Genomic DNA, 17,597 nt, shown 5'->3' with positions numbered 1-17,597 from the left:
CACACTGACCACAGTGTTCAGATCAACTATCAAGTGCCTTTAAAGGCCAAGCATCTAATTTTGGACAAAGTTAATGGCAGTGACACTGAGAGTTTCCAAAAACTACCTAAATATATCGAAGAAATCAACGAAAAAAATCCGGGCAGTTACACCAAATTGAGCGTCGTAGCAGAGAAATTTTACTCTCTGTTTGTCAGTTATGCGTCGTCCATTGAAGGGTTCATGCATTGTCGCCCGCTGATTGCGCTCGACGGAACCCATCTATTGTCCAAATACCAAGGTAATCTGTTGATTGCTGTAGGTGTCGATGCAGAAAATCATTTCTTCCCACTGGCATTCGGAGTCGTAAAGGCAGAGAATGGGGAGAATTGGAAGTGGTTCTTGGAGCACGTCCGTAACTGCCTGGGAGATGTCTTTGCCTTCGACAAGTTGACATTGATTTCTGATAGACAGAAAGGTGATTTGAGATATAACTTATATTTTCTGAAAGTTCACACTAACTAATTGCAAGGTTTGATTGGTTCCGTTGAGGAAATCTTTCCGGAAGCCGACCATGCTCACTGTCTTCGACATCTCTTCGAAAATTTCAAAAAGCTGGTCAAGGACGTTGAAATTGCACGGCTACTGTGGAAAGCAGCATCTAGGCCTACCAAAAGGAGATGTCCGAGGTCCTCGATGCAATGCCGCCGGAAGCATCCGAATGGCTGATGACCAATGGGCCGGAGCATTGGGCGGACAGTTACTTTCTAGGCAATCGTCTCGGCCATCGGACGTCGAATGTGGCTGAGAGTTTCAATCGCTGGATATTGGAGGCCCGCTCTTTGCCGGTCCATGCCATGATGGAACGCATTCGGGTCCAGATAATGCTGTCGCGAGCAGAGCGCCTGAAGGACATCGCCAAGCTTCGCCGTGACGGCAAGCGCATCACGGAAGCGGCTACAAGACTACTTCAAAAGTCAGTCTCTCTCGCAAGAGAGTATGTCGTGATCCCGGTATCTGCCCACGAATACGAAGTAAGAACGCAAGGAGGAGAAAGTTTTCCGGTCTATCTGGACTCGAAGTCTTGTCCTTGTAAGCGGTGGACTTACTCGGGAGTGCCATGCGCACATGCCGTTGCGGCGATTAGCTTTGTGGGCCGGGACTATGTGGACTTTGTAGATGACTATCTCAACGTTGACGCGTTCGAAAACACATATGCCCCGGGGATCCACGCAATGTCCACGGTGAGCGTAGCGGCGGACGATGACTTACCGAAAGTTGGTCCACCAATACGCGTCGTCCACCTGGACGTCCTCACAAGAGGAGGATTAGGACTGAAGACATGGGGATCTCGAGAAAGAGGGTGACCTGTGGCCGATGTCACAAGCAACTTGGCCATAATGCATCGACATGCAGAGAGCCTTTGGAGGAATAGGAAGAGGTTGTGCTCGTGTTCGTCAGGGTTAATAATGACATGTACAAATGTAGCTTAGTGTAGTTTAAACGTCAAATTTTGTTTGCATTGTGTTAAATCTCACAATGTTTAGTGCACAGGTAGCTGGCCCGATGCGGCGGGTACGGTGGGTACGACGCCTAGTGCCTAGTGGTATTTTGGACTTTTTCAAAAGTTTTAGTGGTATTTTGGACTTTTACCCTTTTGATTATCTGCTCTGAAATGGACAGTCACACAAAATGGAGAGAGACAGAGCGCGCGTTTCGCTCGTTGTCAGGGTAAATTATTCACGCCATACCTCACTAGGAATACGATTACTATACGATTACTACTATGCTTTTTGCGTAGAATATACGATTACTTTACGATTAGGTTCTCGTTTTTGCGATTAGCTTTACGAATAATATTAAATTTTGATGGTACCGTAATCGTATCCTCTATTTGGCGTCTGGTACAAACTACTACCGGCTTCTTGGACTGCTCATATGAGTTAGATGTTTAATAGCGCATTACTTGGTACACCACGAAATCGGAATATACAAAATAAATTTCCATAGGCGCCGTAACTGCGAACCGCCCTAGTATCATTTGGCTTGCGGGCCAAAAATCTCATAATCAGACCCACTGGGCAACCCGATTACTCGTGGTCGAGGTTCTTGAAGTTGTCGATAGTAAACCAATGCAGCTTCTTGCTGTTATAGACCGACGCGGTTGGCCTCAGTTCTTCCTACAATAGATCTGTCAGCGTAATGAAACGTAAATCGGCATATGACATTGGCGTACACTATTCCATGCCTGCTTGAGTGTTCCGGCGATAACAATCTTGTTGCCGGCGTAGGGCTTGGGCTGCCTGTACAAGTTTGTACCGCAGTTGGAGCAGAAAGTGCAGGGCACTGGTTCACCAGAGTCCCCTTTATAGGCCCAAGATTTGAGATATTCTTTGCCCTTCGTGATCTTGTCTTGTCGTCGGGAACCGCGTATACCGGGCAGAAGGCACCGTATCTGATCTTGCACTCATCGCAGTGGCAGAGGATGGCGCCGTCGGGCTGGTCGATTTCAGCGTCGAACTGGATGGCGCCGCAGTCGCAGGATCCGTTGTAGGAAGGCATTGTACCTGAATATTCGATACGTTATATTGGTCGTGCCGAGATTTTGTGTGGAATATGTCAGGCAAGGCATTCAGCCGCTTTTATATGCGAATAGTTTAGGCTCGGCCAGTGACGTAATGCCTCGCCGTTTCATCTCGGCGACTTTGGTGTTGTGTCCGGCACCTCAAATCTCGATCGCATGAAGGGAAGACTCAGCGTTATGCCCGCAGGGACGCGCGAAAACCTCGGCGCTGAGCCGCAGCCAAATCCCGGCAGTGATCAGCGATTTGCGAACGGGTGTATCTGATGCTTGAGGAGGAAAATCACTTTGCTAACTAGACCAGCCGGATGTCTTTTCGCAAGTAAGGCTTATGCGAAGCAGGTGGTAGAGACTTCAAAATTAGGCCGGTGCTTATCGTAGTAAAGTCGAGCAGTAAAGAGTCGTGACATTATCATTTATTATTACTTCACCAAGTCCCAACCAAATGATCTTCCAAATCTGGCTTGTTAATATATTAGTGATTTCTGACTAAGGATTAGCAAACCCACCATTAATTATATTATTCTTGTATTATTTTAATGGACAGTTGGACACTGCGATCATTGGCAGTTCCGTAATGTACCACCATTACGGAGTCATCCATCGAGAACTGGATATAAAATCGCTGGCTTATTTTAGTCTCCCTTGACCTTTCTTCAGAGAATGCCAACATAAATTTAAAAAAATTTTGGTAGACTGAAAGACAAGCAATAAAAGCTCAAATAAAAAAGTACTGCCCCCTAGCGGAGTTGAACCGCTGACCTCAGCATCTCACAGTTAATCATACAAGTGCTGCGCTCTACCAACTAAGCTAAAGAGGCTAACGACATGAAAACGGACACGCAGCGAAAATAAAGCTCATAATACAAACCCTTACCCTGATAATTTTAGACGAGTTATTGTTCCTTCCATGAATTTTTGTAGAATAACTACATTATGCGCAACAAAATGTTTCCAAAGTTCTTATGATTTTTCAGACTGCTGATTGCCCTACGATACTCGTTTAGAACGTTGCGGTTATGTCCAGATATTTGGGGACATCTTGCGTATCCGTCATTGTTCTGCACGTTTAAAACATTGCCTTTCAACTGTAGAAAACGTGGGTTCTTTCAATATAAACCGTTAATAATCCATGCCAGATTGGACACTTCTTTCGTTTTACTATATCAGTAAACTGATTGAATCGTCATGGGCTCCACCGTGTCTAAATCTACGCGGCGGTATCCCTCTGCTGCTGCTCGGGGCGGCGTTGAGAACCTGTTGAAGAACACGATTCCAAAGCGTACATCTGATGTCCGATCACCGCCGCCGAAGCCAACTGCGCCTTCTGGATCGAATATTGGGGCCGAGTCGATAAATGATGTGATTAATCCTGTGGAATCTGTGTTTCAGGAGGAGAAGAATCCCAAGCTGAATGATATCGCTTTGGGATTGGCAGATTTCGATTCAGGTAAGTATAGTGTCCATTTGCAAGGTCATATTGGCTTACACGATTGTAGACAGTGGGAGTGGGAATTATAATTCGCAGTTGAATGACATGTTGAAAAAGCTTGGACCTGTGCATATTTATGGAAATGTCACACAGCCAAATGATATTCAGGTACGTGGCTTCTTCAGATGGTCTGACGATAATGTACTAATGCGGTTCCAGACAAACCCAGTCGCGCAGATGTTCAAAGTCAGAGAATTCGTTAACGAGCGAGGGAGAGTAGAGCAAGAAGATTTACATAGACGACGGACAGTATTTTCAGCCGCGGAACTGGCAGAGATATTAGATTTGAGCAGGAAAAATTGGACCAAGAAGGAACTCGAGGACCACTATCATCTTGATCCGACAGTTTGGGACAACATTGGGACAGCTTTTAGAAAATTTATTCCTGAAAAGTCGATTGATCAAGCGAAAGGTGCTGAAGAGGAAAGTTTCGAAATTTTAATGAGGCATGGTGCGGCCAGTTCCCGTGAGCCGGGATTGAAGAATGCTGTCCATTACAAAGGTCAGCGTAGTGAAGAGCCTCAGTAGCTGGCATGACATACGGTGTTATATATTGTTATGGTGTACATTGGTTTATATTGGCATATATCGTTCCTGTTTGTAAATATTTGTATTTTGTAATATAGAAATTGTTTCAATCAAGCTTGATAACACGCGTGCGTCTCATCCAGAAGTTTAGAGACATTAAATACAATCTCATTAACAATAATACAAAAAAATAATAAAGATTTAAATTGCAGCCAGCTTAAGCAAGCCGAATTTAAAACGTATAGTAGCCAATAGCTATAGCCACGGCAGCGGCTTAGGAACTTTTTTTTCAGGGGTTCCGCAACTTAAAGAAAACAATACGTATGAGCCTATTTGGCTATTTGTACATGTTAAGGCGAGAGCCAGGTTGGCAAATACCACGTTACTAACCTCACAAATTGGCGTACACTTGTTCATAAGAAATTCACTAATGGACGAAGAAGTGGAAGATGGCATCGAGGATATTTTCCCATCCCCAGAGTTCCCGTACGATCGACAACTCCTCAATTACTTATCAATGCAACGAAATAAACTAGATGGCTACCTATTCTTTGATCTACTAGCAACCGGCATAGCTGCCGTTTCAGATGGTATTATATAATTCTATGTGTCATTTTTATCGTATTACTAATGTCGATGTAGCTCAGGATCTGTATCCTCCTAGGAACACGACAGCACTGCAAGATCTATATGACCACATTGCTGCGGCGAAGGCAGATATACTTAAAAAACACTGTCTCTTGTACTATATCCTGAAGGACTACGGATCACAGCGCGCGAGCGACTACCTCGATAGCGTGCTCTTACCCGACGCACATAAGAGATTAATAGATGGCGTTTACGCACTAGATAGGTTCCAATTTCAGGTATGCTGATCGAAAGTTGTGACATACCGTCCACAAGCTTGCTAACCAGTTTATTTCAGGGAGCAATGAAAAACTTGACTCACCCTTCCGTCCGATTACAGTTCACAGAAAAAATTATGTCCACGCTATTAAAATTCTGTGACAATGGACCACAGTATATTCGCGTCTATGTGGCCGTCACAAACCCCACTCTGGACACCCGAGAGGCGACCATCATGTACTTGGATGCGCTCAGCCGCGTCTCCATATTCTCGGCTCTCGAGTTTGTGGTATGTCATCTTTTCATCCGGACTCGGCAGCTTCTAATTGATCGTATAGAGAACAACGCCGCCAGAAGATCGAGCGGAGTACTACAGGATGCTAATCAATTTCTCTCTCTCACACGGCTCGGACTCCAGTGCATATCAAATTGCGAATCTTCCTCTCGCAGAAGAAGAAGAAAAGGTGGTACTCAATTATCTTGCCAACCGCCCTGACGCTACTGCAAAGAACATACTAATAGTTCGTGAACTCCATCGTGGCCATGTAGACAACGCCAAAAAGGTGGCAATGTCTATACATAAGCAGATATCGCTAGGTACGGGAAAAGACAAGCAATGGGTTGCAATGGCTCAGAAGTTGAAGACCAATCCTAGTCAACTCTTGTAAACTTAACGCACAAAGATGAGATGTATTATAAATCAGATGGGGCGTATATGTGAGTAGAAGATGACTGTATTTACTACCTAAATTTACAGAAAACTTTTCACTACGCGTAAGGAGAGTGTGGAAATATACAAGTGCAAATTAACCGATTATTAACCAAGTTTTACGCCTAAGACTCGAAGAACTTCTTGACGTCCTCCAACGACTTACGGTAAAGCTGACTTTCCTTGACTTTGGAGTACGAGCAGATGAACTCGCCAATTTCACCGTCCAAGCCGACGGACTCTAGATAGCTATAGTAAGCGTCCTGGAGTCTGTGGTCCAGGTTCTGGAATGGAGGTCCCCAGTAGACATTCTTTCGAGTTTGTTCGGCCAAGACATCATCAGAAAGAGCAACGGCACTGTCCTTGAAGAACGCGACCTGCTCGATCGCAAGGTTCTCTGGCTCAGAGTTGGCGTCAATGACGACTGTGCCCTTACCCGGCTGAAACATAATAAGCATAGGCGACTATACGGACGACGAAAAATTTACATACCTTGGTAATATAAATCTTGGTAGGCAGGTATCCCTCATTGAATTCCTCATCCAACTCCTCCCCCTCCTCAAGATCTTTTTCGTTCTCAAACTCTTCTGAGAAGTCCTCCTCACCATAAGGAGACTCGCCAGTATAACTATTCACATCTGAAGGAACGAACTTAACAAGAATCCTAGATCAGTATTAACTACTGGGTCTTCTGCTTGTGCTATGTGCAAATACGTACTCGGTACCGTCCTCAATGGTCTTCTTCAATGTGACGTTGTCAACGTCAGGAAGATCAATGAGCTACATTTCATAGATCGTCAATTCATGATCCACACAGATACAGCAAAGCTACATAACTCTCCTTAAACGTACCTCAAATCCGTGACCATCCAAAATCTCTACTAGTCCTGAGGTCGACTCTTCCTCCTTCGCCTGCGTGTCTTCGAAAGACAGCTCGTCACTCAAAATCGACACAAGCTCGTCGCGAGGGGATACTGGCGCACCTGTATATTATGTTAACCAAAGGACAAACAGCAAGCACCAGATTCTAAAACACGCACGTTTTTCCTTCTTGCTAACCTTTCCGCCAGCATGCTTCGCAGCAACGACCGGGACGGCACTGAATGCCCGTACTTTGGAGACAATAGCTTGCTGTCTCAGAATGTTGCCAATCTCAACACGAGAAACTTTAGTAGCGCGTGTGGCAGCACGCAAGAACATACGAGAGGCCATTGTGGAACTGTCCGCTAACTACTTCAGAAGAGAAAAAACTGTGTGTAGTGGTGGAATTGGAGATCGAGGTAGAGAATTGCGGCTGCGATCAACTAGCAAGAATCTTCGATGAGAAGCAGGGTAATCACCGGTAACTAGTGCAATACGGGTTGAACGAGTCTAAACGCTACCGTGGCTACCGGATAGCATCAACATTGTTAGGCTTATAGCAGACAGTTTATTGGCAATCACGAATCAGGAAGCACTTTAGCCTTTAGATATTGCATACTGTCATGGTTGATTCAGCAAGTGCATCCGACGCGTCAGGATCGGCATCGGTACGGGATCAATCAAAATCTCCGCCTTCATGTACAAGTCAACAACCTCCATCAAATGTCATGTATATGAAGGTTCCTAGCCTTATTAAGGCTGTTTTTGACAAATTTCCGGTTGTAAAGTATGCGGAGGCGCCATTACCGTCCGCATGCATATTTCCGGCTCCAACTGAGAAGGTATCTACATAAATTGTTGGCAGTTTCCCGTTGTAGAGTTGACAAAGCTATTTAGCTTGGAACGGTATTCGTGCATGCGATCGGAGACGATGGGATATATCCGCAATCGATACGACTTCTTGTATGCAACCATGTTTTGCCTGTAGGTAGTGCTAATATACTGATTGAAATATCTAGACTATACTCAAGCTCGCTGGTGTCTTTGACAAGTTCACAACAATTCCTTCGTCACCCCACGCAGCGCCAAAATCTGGCTCAGTACCGTACATATTCCTCCCTTGTCGTCCAAAAGTAGATTCAGACTTGTTACCTCGCACTATCTACCCGGAATCAAAAGCGTTTTATCGATGGCTTAATTCGATCGCACCATCGTTTCCAGCATTCGACGCTGCCCAACAGAACCCACTGTTATCGCTTGTCGACGTCCGACTTCGGGACGCCTGGGTCCTGACATTGTATCTTTATCCTTTGAATTACCGTTCGATTTTTATCCCACGGTTATCGCATGCGTATAGCCAATCAGACAGATCCACGTCGATATTACCGCAAATTCTAGCATACACGACATCGCATGATGCGCAGAAATTGCTCCGGCGCAGTACTGGCGTGCCGCGTATCACGGAGACCACTCAGAGAAGTATCATTGCGAACGCGGAGGAGGCACTTGATGCGTTGGCGAACCTACTGGCTGTTTCGGAAACTCTTTATTTAAATGGCGACAAGCCGGGCGTACTGGATGCAGCTGTGTATGGATATCTATGGCCAATACTAAGCTTGGACTTCAAAAACATGAAAGGTGATGGTCAAGCGGAGTTGAAAGCGATGGTTACACAGCGCAAGGCGCTGGTCGACTTGGTAAAACGAATCCACGATCAAGTTTGCAATTTATAAAATTTTTACTGTATATATAAACCTACTTGTAATATGCCGTCCTCTGTATTATTTAGCTCACAGTTCGAATGTATATAATGACACAGATTTTTTTATATATTGATTAGGCTCTAACGGAACGTGGCAATTGAAGAGCTAAAAATACAAATCTCTCCTATATAAAATACAGATCTCTCCTATATCCCAAACCATCACGATTGTCTTACTGAAAAGCAGATATTCAAATCTCTGTAATTTCAGGTAGCCAAGACCGTGACCGTGCTCTCTTCCTCGATTTCGAATCTCCAATCCTGTCCGCTGCTTCTCAACGAGGCTGCCCCGTCGTTCGAGAAGCGTTTGCTGGTTTCTGAGTTACTTGTTCGCGACCGAATGCTGCCGCTCAATGCGGCTGCCTTAAGGGAGTAGAAATCCCCGTCGTCCTCTTCATCTGTGTCCTCTCCGAAATAGTGCCAAGCGCGGCCGGCCCGGAGTGCAGTGCCGTGCTCTCCAATCCAGCAAACGCCGCCAACTGGCCTGATAGAGTTGGACGAAGGCGACGAAGCGTCACTCACAGCACTCACTTTGCGATTCCTCGAATGTGAAACTAATGCGGGGCTCGTACTGTTGCTGCTATTTACCGTTGTGATACTACTTGCGTCGTCGGTGAATTCGGAAGTGGTGCTGCTGCTGGTCGCGGAGACGCTGCTTCCAGCGCTAACCTTTCTAGACGCTGTACTCGGAGTATAGAGCGCGCTGTTATTGATGCTCGGTAGTATATATACACTCTGTTGTTGTGAAGGCTGAGGATAGCTACGCTGAATCGAGCTGTGATTTCTGTTCTGGCTCATCTGGGACGAATCATCGGCGCTGTACAGAGCACGTACAAGCTCGTCCGAGGCCGATGGATTCTCGCCATAAGTTTTCTGTGATCTGTTGCTGCTATGCAGTAGCGATGAAGACGCCTTCACCTTGACTTTCTGAGTCAAACTCACATCTGTGGCAGACGCTGTTGAAAACCCAGATGAACGTTTGCTTGTGCTAAATTTCTGAGAAATGCTGCGTAGGCGGGAACTGGTAGTAGATGTGATCGATGCTATCGATGCACTGTCACCATTCTTATGAGTGTTCACTAGTGCCATTGGTCCCCCTTGATCCTGAGGATAACGATGAGCCTGCGGTTGTTCAGTCATTGCTCGACGAATGAACCCTGCTGCAAGCTTCCGTCTACGCTCAAGAGCGTTGGGTTTTGTTGGCTGCTGATCCTGGTCGCGGATCCGATTCTCTCGCACCTTAGGAACAAATAAAGAAGTCGCAAATAAAGACATCGAGCTTCCATTCTTCTCTGCTTGTTTGTACATCGTATTGCGAGAATCGTCGGGCAATCCCGGACGGCGCGACGGAATATCAACCGTCGCAGCGGTCGCCGTACTGCGAGTCGATAATGACGAGTCCCGTCGCTGTCGGCGAGCCATCGACATTGACTTGAAGACAGAAAAGAGACTGGATGAGCTTTCGCTCCGTCGCATAGACTTTGGCAAAGAAGAGCTGTCCCCTGTGTCGGTGCTGCTCGTCCCAATTATTGATTGTTGCGTTAGGTGCGAGTCGATTAGGTCGGACGCGCCATGTGAATCGGGAGCCCTAGCGGAGGACGACGTCTTTGATGTTCGAGAGAAAGTGTTGGAACGCGAAGAGTCCAGCATGGTAGACTGTTGTGCGCGAACCGTAGTGGAGGCCATTGTGGGATACGTAAACTGGACAAGAATATTCAATGTCTAGTACACAGGCACAATTAGATTAGAAGAGTCAGAGACAGCCATACTCCTTATGGCTTGAGTAATGACCAAATATCTAATTACCTTGGCTCTGAGTTGTGAAAGCTATAGGTGGGCACTCAGAAGCAGCAGATTCAGATCCGCGAAGTCAGACGCAGGCAAATTGGCTCCGGTGCACCAAAAATGGCAAAATACCAAAATCGCAGCAGGGCAGTGACCGGTGACTGTCCAAAAATCGTTGGGAAGGGAATTGTTCTTTGTAGCGAAGAGGAGAAGGCAAGAAGAGACTGGGAGGCTCTTTTGCAGTTATTCTGCACTGCTGTTGTGCCACGAAAGCTTCGCTGTTTACGAGGCGCCAGATCGGGATATCAACCAAATTCGAGTCGACGCTGCCTAAAAACGGCCTAGCGTAAACTTTGTTGCGAAACCAGACCAGCAGTACCCTGTGATAAAAGCCAATTCGTGTTGGAATTTGACAGATAATTGAGTATAAGGCAGTGCCATACACAAAAATGCATAATAAAATGCAATCTGCAGCAAAATAATAGCGGCCAGCGGTCATTCGAATTAGATAGAGTCACGCGAATCAAGGATTGGTAGTTGGACTTTTTGATAGTAGAGCATGGCAATTACAGGCATTGGCAGAATTGGCTCCACGCTTTTAGTACTCTCCCAACATTCAGAGGTATACTATAATGGAAAGACGGATGCATGGATTCAGTTTTTGTGTAGTCATCTCCTTGTTAAATACATTCCTGATGGCGTCGGAATGCACCGCCAAGACAACATGCCAACTGGCTGTAAACCTAGAGCTCGCCTCGGACTATTCTGGGTGCGTTTACACCTAGACTACGATAAATGAAGCTTGTTAACAACCGCATACAGATGTGATTGGGCACATGGCAAGGATCTACATGGGAGATATCTATTCGGTCAGCGCTTCTCGAGCACTTCCTGGTCGTCCGCGTGATCTCTCGGCTTCCTTTGCGATCGCTAATCTTTGCTACAGGATGATGATTATTATCCCACAGTAGTTCCCACGCGTGTTCTTGTGTGAATGCGAGCACTTTACCGTGTCGTAACCATCAAGCTCTCGATAGGCCCACCGAGCAAAGATACCTGGCGACCTGACGTCATAATTTTGCTGCAAAACCTGTGATAGTAAACGGATGAGGATCCCCAAGCAATATGCGAGGATGCAATACTTCATTCGTAGATGGAGGGACCAATATTGTCAACCGTAATGCAATTTGTTGTGTGTTCAAATGCTGGTGGCGGCATTATAATTAGATCTGTAAATGTTACCCTCAGGTGGTCAGCATCAGAACTGCTTGAACTATACTATATAGAACTCACGAACCTTGATTACCCTAACCCAATGGAATTGCCTGTGGCCCTTGCCTCTTGCGGTTATTGCTTGTAGTCAGTTACTAATACATGCACTTAAAACCAAGATGCCAATGATAACACCTGGAATATAGTTGTGATTCACTGCTGCAGCAAGTTGAATTCAATATCGACTACAACTTCTGGAAATGATATTAGTAAGGCATTACTCTAATTTCCAATGAATTTCATTGCGCTAATCTCACCCAAACCCTGAAACTGAAGGCGCTATGGCCGAGCGGTTAAGGCGAGAGATTAGAAATCTCTTTCCCTCTGGGAGCGCAGGTTCGAGTCCTGCTGGCGTCGCCATAATTTTTTCATTTTGATGCATGCAATATATATCGATCTTTTCAGATCAGAGGAGTACCGAAAACACGTAGACGGCGTGCGTAGTGCAGGACAGATTATGCAATATCAGTCCAAATTTAACATTCATTCGGAACGAAAGAAGATCCTAAACTAGGATCGGTGTGGGCAATTAGTTTGTGCGCAGTCTATATCACGGCCTCAGCAGGTCAATCAAATTGCAGACTAACTGAATAATGCACCAAGCTGGACGTTGGTAGCGCGGATAGGATCATATGAGCGATCGTTTTATGTTGAGGCGCGAGGCTCAAATCCAAGGAACGAGCGACATCATTATCGTTCAAACAATATCTGATTCTCGCCATTGACAAAAGATGCTGTAGTTAATAGAACAGGCTTAGAATGTCTCTGAGGGTACTGCTCTGTCGTATGGGATGTATCATATCATTTGATATCAAGGGATTAGTTGCCAGGGGCCAGACATATAAACCTCTTTTTTCGCGGATCTTTATTAGATGCATAATCAAAGTTTAGGTGGAGTACAGAGTGACGTCATTGATGAGGGCACAATCGCCGCAGCTAGACTACTTCTGGCAGCTAAGTTACCATAACGGTACTAGCGTAAAAGGGCACAATGGTCTCGTACCGAGTTTGCCGCCTCACATTCGAAGTTGGAGTCAATATCGACTATGAACACGCCCGCTTCGACACATCATCCACGCGGTTCATATGCCGGACCACAGCACACTAGGCGGCGTTTTTGCGACGTCGTGGGAATATAGCTGCGCCGTTTACCCACTTGATATTGCCTGTGCCCGGGTCTTTTACACAATATCATATTCCTAACTACCTACTATTCCGATTAGCATTAGTCATGGAAGACAACTTGGTTCTCGTGTCAGACGTCGTGCACGTCCGCAACATTCATTGTGCATCATGTGTGAAAGCAATCTCAAGCATCCTAAATTCTCTCTCGCCGCCACCAGTCAAGATCGAGACATCGATTGCTAATAAGACTGTTTGTGTCACGCATTCGGATGTCGTCACACGGACAGCTATTCGGTCAGCGTTAAAACATGGGGGATTCGAGCCAGTCAGTTCTGCGGAAGATGCGAAACACACGGATATATCCCTCGTGAATGCTGCGTTTTCGTCAAAGCCATTCCCAATCAATCTTGCGGCCAATTGGTATCGGCGCCGACACCACCGGCAATATTGCGACGCGTGCCATTCCGACCACGAGCCACTGTTTCGAAGACAAAAGAAGAGCACGGATTCGGTCGCGATGACGAGCGTGAGGTCAGAGGAAGAGCAAGCTACCGAATATCGGGCGCTCTTCGCTCTCGGTGGCATGTCGTGTGCGTCATGCTCTAACGCGATCACGGCAGCTGTGAAAGAGGTTCCTGGTGTTTTGGATATTAGTGTTGACCTTCTCGGAAATTCCGCCAGTGCTGTACTGGTTCGTCAGAACTTAGCGGATGAGGTTAAACAGGTCATTGATGACATTGGATACAACTGCGATGTAGTCGAGGTCTTGCCTGTAGGTCGCTCCCACAGTGACCAACAAACCTGGAAAATCACGGCAATGATTGGTGGTATGACGTGCGCGGCATGCGTGAGTACCCTTAACGAGGCCTTCAAGCAGCTGGATTTCGTCCTTGAGTCGAATATCACTCTGCTTACGAATTCTGGCACGTTTATCGTGAACGATCCGAGCAAGCTGGATATGATCAGGGACACCATCGAGGATATCGGCTATGAGTGTAGTGATATATCAATAGTTGAAGATCGGTCTTCGGTGTTGACAAAGCGGTCTAGAACGGTCATGATTCGTGCCGATGGCATGTTTTGCGAGTAAGTTATTTTAGTGAGCTTTTTTGAAGCCAAATGTTAATTGGATTAGCCAATGCCCTCGTCGCATTAATGAAGCACTCCAAGGGTATGGCAAGTTAGTCGAAATCCACTCCGGTCAGGTTACGTTGGAGAACAACATCATTCGTCTGTCTTACGTCCCATCCATTCCGTCTGTCACACTCAGACGAATCATTGAGGATTTGTCTAGTCTCTCGTCCCAATTCAGCTTTACTATCATACATCCACCTACTTTAGAGGAACGCGCCCAACAAATTGCACTCCGCGAGCGCCGCCGCTTAGTGTTCCGCATGGTTCTCAGCATCGCGGTCGCGATTCCGACTTTCATCCTCGGAATTGTCATGATGATGATTCTTCCAAATTCAAATTACTACCATCAGTATGTGATGGAGCCAATGTGGGCGGGACGAGTCGGACGTGGTATTTGGGCACTATTTTTTCTGTCAACGGTCGTGTATTTCTTTGCTGCCGACATTTTTCATGTCAAGGCAATCAATGAAATAAGGAGTTTGTGGAAGCCTGGCGTTCCATTTACCAGGCGGTTATTAAGGTTCGGATCTATGAATCTATTGGTAAGCTATTTATGTGTGCTCGCTCTCTTCTTAGAACCAAATAACATTTATTAGATGAGTCTCGGCACATCTATAGCTTACTTCGCAAGTATTGCGCTTCTCGCGCTGGAAGCAGCTTCCAAGCCAGTGTCGTCCTCGATGTCGATGTCTCCCAACGAGTCATCTTCAAGCTCGGCGTCGATGAGGTCGGAAGGTTATTCGACCACGTATTTCGACTCCGTCGTGTTTCTGACCATGTTCCTTCTGGTCGGTCGTCTGTTAGAAGCGTATTCCAAGTCGAAGACGGCGTCAGCCATCTCGCTTTTGACCAACTTGCGACCTAGATCTGCACTGTTAATTAACCCTGCTACAGACAAAGCTGAAGAAATCGGAATCGACTTTCTCGAAACTGGCGATACAGTTCGTGTGCTCTCCGGCATGTCACCGCCAGCCGACGGTGTTGTTATCTCTGGCATAGCTGAATTTAACGAGGCAGCACTCACTGGAGAGTCCCTTCCTGTGGACAAGCACCCGGGCGACAAATTATTTGCTGGCACTTCCCACTGTGGTGGGGGCGCGATCTCAATGAGTGTGGAATCTCAAGAAGGCGACTCGATGCTTGATCAAATCACCAACATTGTGCGGCAAGGACAGATGAAGCGAGCCCCGATTGAGCGTATTGCGGACGTGTGGACTGGATACTTCGTTCCTTCGGTCACGCTCATTGCGACCATCACCTTTCTGCTCTGGCTAGGGCTTGGCGAGGGAGGTGTTTTGCCTGAGCATTATCTCGACATTGACATTGGCGGATGGCCAGTTTGGTCGCTTGAGTTTGCTATCTCAGTCTTTGTTGTCGCGTGTCCTTGCGGAATTGGACTTGCTGCACCTACAGCAATGTTTGTTGGTACCGGTATCGCAGCCAAGTACGGTATTCTTCCCCGTGGTGGTGGCGAGGCGTTTCAAGAAGGCGCGCAGGTGGATGTGGTAGTGTTTGACAAAACTGGCACGTTAACTGAAGGTGGTGCACCAAAGATTACTGACGCGATGTACTTGATGGAGGAATGCAAGCCTGTTGCGATTCAGATCGCGCGTGATTTGGAACTGAATTCGACGCATCCTCTTGCCAAAGCCATTCTCGACTACGCAGAGCAGGAGAACAACCTGACTGATTCCGTGCTTACGAGTGCTGGGAACACGTCCGAGTCTGAAACGGAGAAAGTCGAGCTGGATGAGAACATGGTTGAAGCCAATATCAATTTGCGGCGGCAGAGCACTTTGGCGGACGCCAAGTTTAACAAGATCAACTATCGGGTGCGTCTAGGTCCCGTCAAGGTTTCTGATATCACGGAGGTTGCAGGTCGAGGATTGAAAGGTCGCGTCATTAATCCGCCAGCAAGGACAATGACTGAGACACGAGACGATGACATCTTGGAGGCGATTATTGGAAACGAAAAGTGGATGGCCGAGAATGGCGCTCTTCTGACGGAAGACGAATCGGAAGCGATGAGGTCATGGAAGGAAGAGGGCAAGTCAGTTATCCTGCTTGCGGTTCGTCGATTCTCCGATCCAGAAAAGTTTACCGTTCTTGCTTTATTTGCCGCTGCGGATCCACTGCGTCCTGAGGCCAAGTACGTCATAGAGCAACTCCACAAGCGAAATATTCAAACATGGATGATCTCCGGCGACAACGAAATCACGGCTAAAGCTGTCGCGCGTCAAGTCGGAATCGATGCCGGACATGTTATCGCTGGTGTACTGCCGCAGGAGAAGGCAGATAAAATTAGCTGGCTCCAGAAGACAGCATCAGTGGGATTGCACAGCAGCGGACTGCTATCGGGCCGATACAAGAAGGAACGCTCGATAGTAGCCATGGTAGGCGATGGTATTAACGACGCTCCGCCTCTTTCAGCGGCGGACGTTGGCATTGCAATCGGATCCGGCTCCGAGATCGCGCTTTCGTCGGCAAAGTTTGTGCTGATGTCTTCGCAGCTGACGCAGATCCTCACTTTGCTCGACATTTCAAGTCTCGTTTTCCGGCGCGTTAAATTCAACTTTTGGTGGGCTGGAATTTACAACATGATCGGAGTCCCAATCGCGGCGGGTGTCATATATCCCGCCAACCATACGCGGCTGGCGCCAGCATGGGCAAGTTTGGCGATGGCATTAAGTTCGGTGTCGGTCGTGTGTTCCTCGTTAGCGCTGAAATTGTACAGACCGAGGAAATTTAAGTTTTAAATTGTATGAGCAGTTATATAATTGGTATGTCTTGGCTTGCTTGTTTATGCAGGTCTATAATTAAAAGTGGCAAATTGTACGGTTTCATGACAGAGATACGGGTAATAGAAAATTGTGACTTGAAGAGTTCCCAAATACAATTACAAATACATGTCACAATTAAGCAGGGGCGACTGGCGTCGTCATTAAAGCTGCATTCCAGTGAGGAACAAGGTTGGGGGCTAGCGTTTTAGTTGCTGCCAGAGGTGGGATTCTGTCTGGAGCCCCGGTGTAATTCGCGGATATGCTCATAATAAGGCATTCACGCATTGCATTCATATGTCGACGACTTACGTATTTACAATTGCAAGACGGTGTTCGGAGTCACGCGATGATAGGTCCAATCGTACGCTGACATACACAAAACTGCGGTGATCTGAGCTTCTGAACGACTCTCGTGGATTCTAGATTAGAATTAGAGAGTGCCCTGGCATCTTCGAAAATAAAAAAAAGTGGTTGTGTAGGTTAGCATTTTCCAGCTCGGGACACTCTCCGAGATAAAAAGACAGAGTTTTAATCCGCTACCCCTTGTGGCTGCCTTACGTCGCACTAGGCCTAGTCTTGCATAGAACAGTAACGGCAGACGCGAATCTTATGCGGTTGCTGTGCCAACGGGTTCCTCGGGGCAGCAGTTAAACAACGCGCGGTATGATGAAGTCATCACATTCGAAGTGTGTCTATTTTCTAACTTCCCAACGGGCCGCCTATCACCACCACTAGTCCTCCAG

At 46.7% G+C, this 17,597-nt stretch overlaps 7 protein-coding genes and 2 non-coding genes across 9 annotated transcripts; 5 read left to right on the top strand and 4 right to left on the bottom strand.

Moving 5' to 3' along the window:
* Positions 1-1,849: 1,849 nt before the first annotated feature.
* On the bottom strand, positions 1,850-2,541 carry V1513DRAFT_478407 (Mss4-like protein; the record flags this gene model as incomplete). Its single annotated transcript, XM_066900273.1, has 3 exons — positions 1,850-2,159; positions 2,216-2,386; positions 2,407-2,541. 3 exons carry the CDS (start codon positions 2,539-2,541, stop codon positions 2,070-2,072), a joined length of 396 nt encoding a protein of 131 aa, XP_066754445.1. The 3' UTR covers positions 1,850-2,069.
* Positions 2,542-3,294: 753 nt separating this feature from the next.
* V1513DRAFT_t41 lies at positions 3,295-3,381 on the bottom strand. The gene has a single exon. It is a non-coding gene; the product is annotated as a tRNA-Thr (tRNA).
* A 116-nt stretch (positions 3,382-3,497) lies between these two features.
* Positions 3,498-4,757, top strand: V1513DRAFT_441601 (uncharacterized protein). Its single transcript, XM_066897550.1, has 3 exons — positions 3,498-4,010; positions 4,060-4,160; positions 4,212-4,757. Exons 1-3 carry the CDS (start codon positions 3,749-3,751, stop codon positions 4,578-4,580), a joined length of 732 nt encoding a protein of 243 aa, XP_066754444.1. The 5' UTR covers positions 3,498-3,748; the 3' UTR covers positions 4,581-4,757.
* A 124-nt stretch (positions 4,758-4,881) lies between these two features.
* V1513DRAFT_478405 (nuclear pore complex assembly-domain-containing protein) lies at positions 4,882-6,230 on the top strand. The gene is made up of 4 exons (XM_066900272.1): positions 4,882-5,170; positions 5,223-5,446; positions 5,506-5,715; positions 5,765-6,230. The coding sequence occupies exons 1-4, from the start codon at positions 5,011-5,013 to the stop codon at positions 6,092-6,094; spliced, it is 924 nt and encodes a 307-aa protein (XP_066754443.1). The 5' UTR covers positions 4,882-5,010; the 3' UTR covers positions 6,095-6,230.
* V1513DRAFT_463464 (mitochondrial glycoprotein) lies at positions 6,145-7,408 on the bottom strand. The gene is made up of 5 exons (XM_066899971.1): positions 7,176-7,408; positions 6,988-7,118; positions 6,854-6,915; positions 6,628-6,799; positions 6,145-6,575 (listed from the first exon to the last, which is right to left on the bottom strand). The coding sequence occupies exons 1-5, from the start codon at positions 7,345-7,347 to the stop codon at positions 6,261-6,263; spliced, it is 852 nt and encodes a 283-aa protein (XP_066754442.1). The 5' UTR covers positions 7,348-7,408; the 3' UTR covers positions 6,145-6,260.
* Positions 7,409-7,522: 114 nt separating this feature from the next.
* V1513DRAFT_441593 (uncharacterized protein) lies at positions 7,523-8,882 on the top strand. Its single transcript, XM_066897549.1, has 3 exons — positions 7,523-7,838; positions 7,894-7,959; positions 8,016-8,882. The coding sequence occupies exons 1-3, from the start codon at positions 7,620-7,622 to the stop codon at positions 8,727-8,729; spliced, it is 999 nt and encodes a 332-aa protein (XP_066754441.1). The 5' UTR covers positions 7,523-7,619; the 3' UTR covers positions 8,730-8,882.
* V1513DRAFT_441591 (uncharacterized protein) lies at positions 8,751-10,738 on the bottom strand. Its single transcript, XM_066897548.1, has one exon. It carries the CDS (start codon positions 10,442-10,444, stop codon positions 8,966-8,968), a length of 1,479 nt encoding a protein of 492 aa, XP_066754440.1. The 5' UTR covers positions 10,445-10,738; the 3' UTR covers positions 8,751-8,965.
* Positions 10,739-12,090: 1,352 nt separating this feature from the next.
* On the top strand, positions 12,091-12,172 carry V1513DRAFT_t42. The gene has a single exon. It is a non-coding gene; the product is annotated as a tRNA-Ser (tRNA).
* A 690-nt stretch (positions 12,173-12,862) lies between these two features.
* On the top strand, positions 12,863-16,987 carry V1513DRAFT_441586 (uncharacterized protein). The gene is made up of 3 exons (XM_066897547.1): positions 12,863-14,026; positions 14,076-14,616; positions 14,671-16,987. The coding sequence occupies exons 1-3, from the start codon at positions 13,047-13,049 to the stop codon at positions 16,828-16,830; spliced, it is 3,681 nt and encodes a 1,226-aa protein (XP_066754439.1). The 5' UTR covers positions 12,863-13,046; the 3' UTR covers positions 16,831-16,987.
* Positions 16,988-17,597: the final 610 nt, after the last annotated feature.

Source organism: Lipomyces chichibuensis (genome assembly GCF_038497645.1).
Source record: "Lipomyces chichibuensis strain CBS 12929 unplaced genomic scaffold V1513scaffold_9, whole genome shotgun sequence".
NCBI classification, from domain to species: domain Eukaryota; kingdom Fungi; phylum Ascomycota; class Lipomycetes; order Lipomycetales; family Lipomycetaceae; genus Lipomyces; species Lipomyces chichibuensis.
This window is presented reverse-complemented; position numbering and strand designations above follow the sequence as displayed.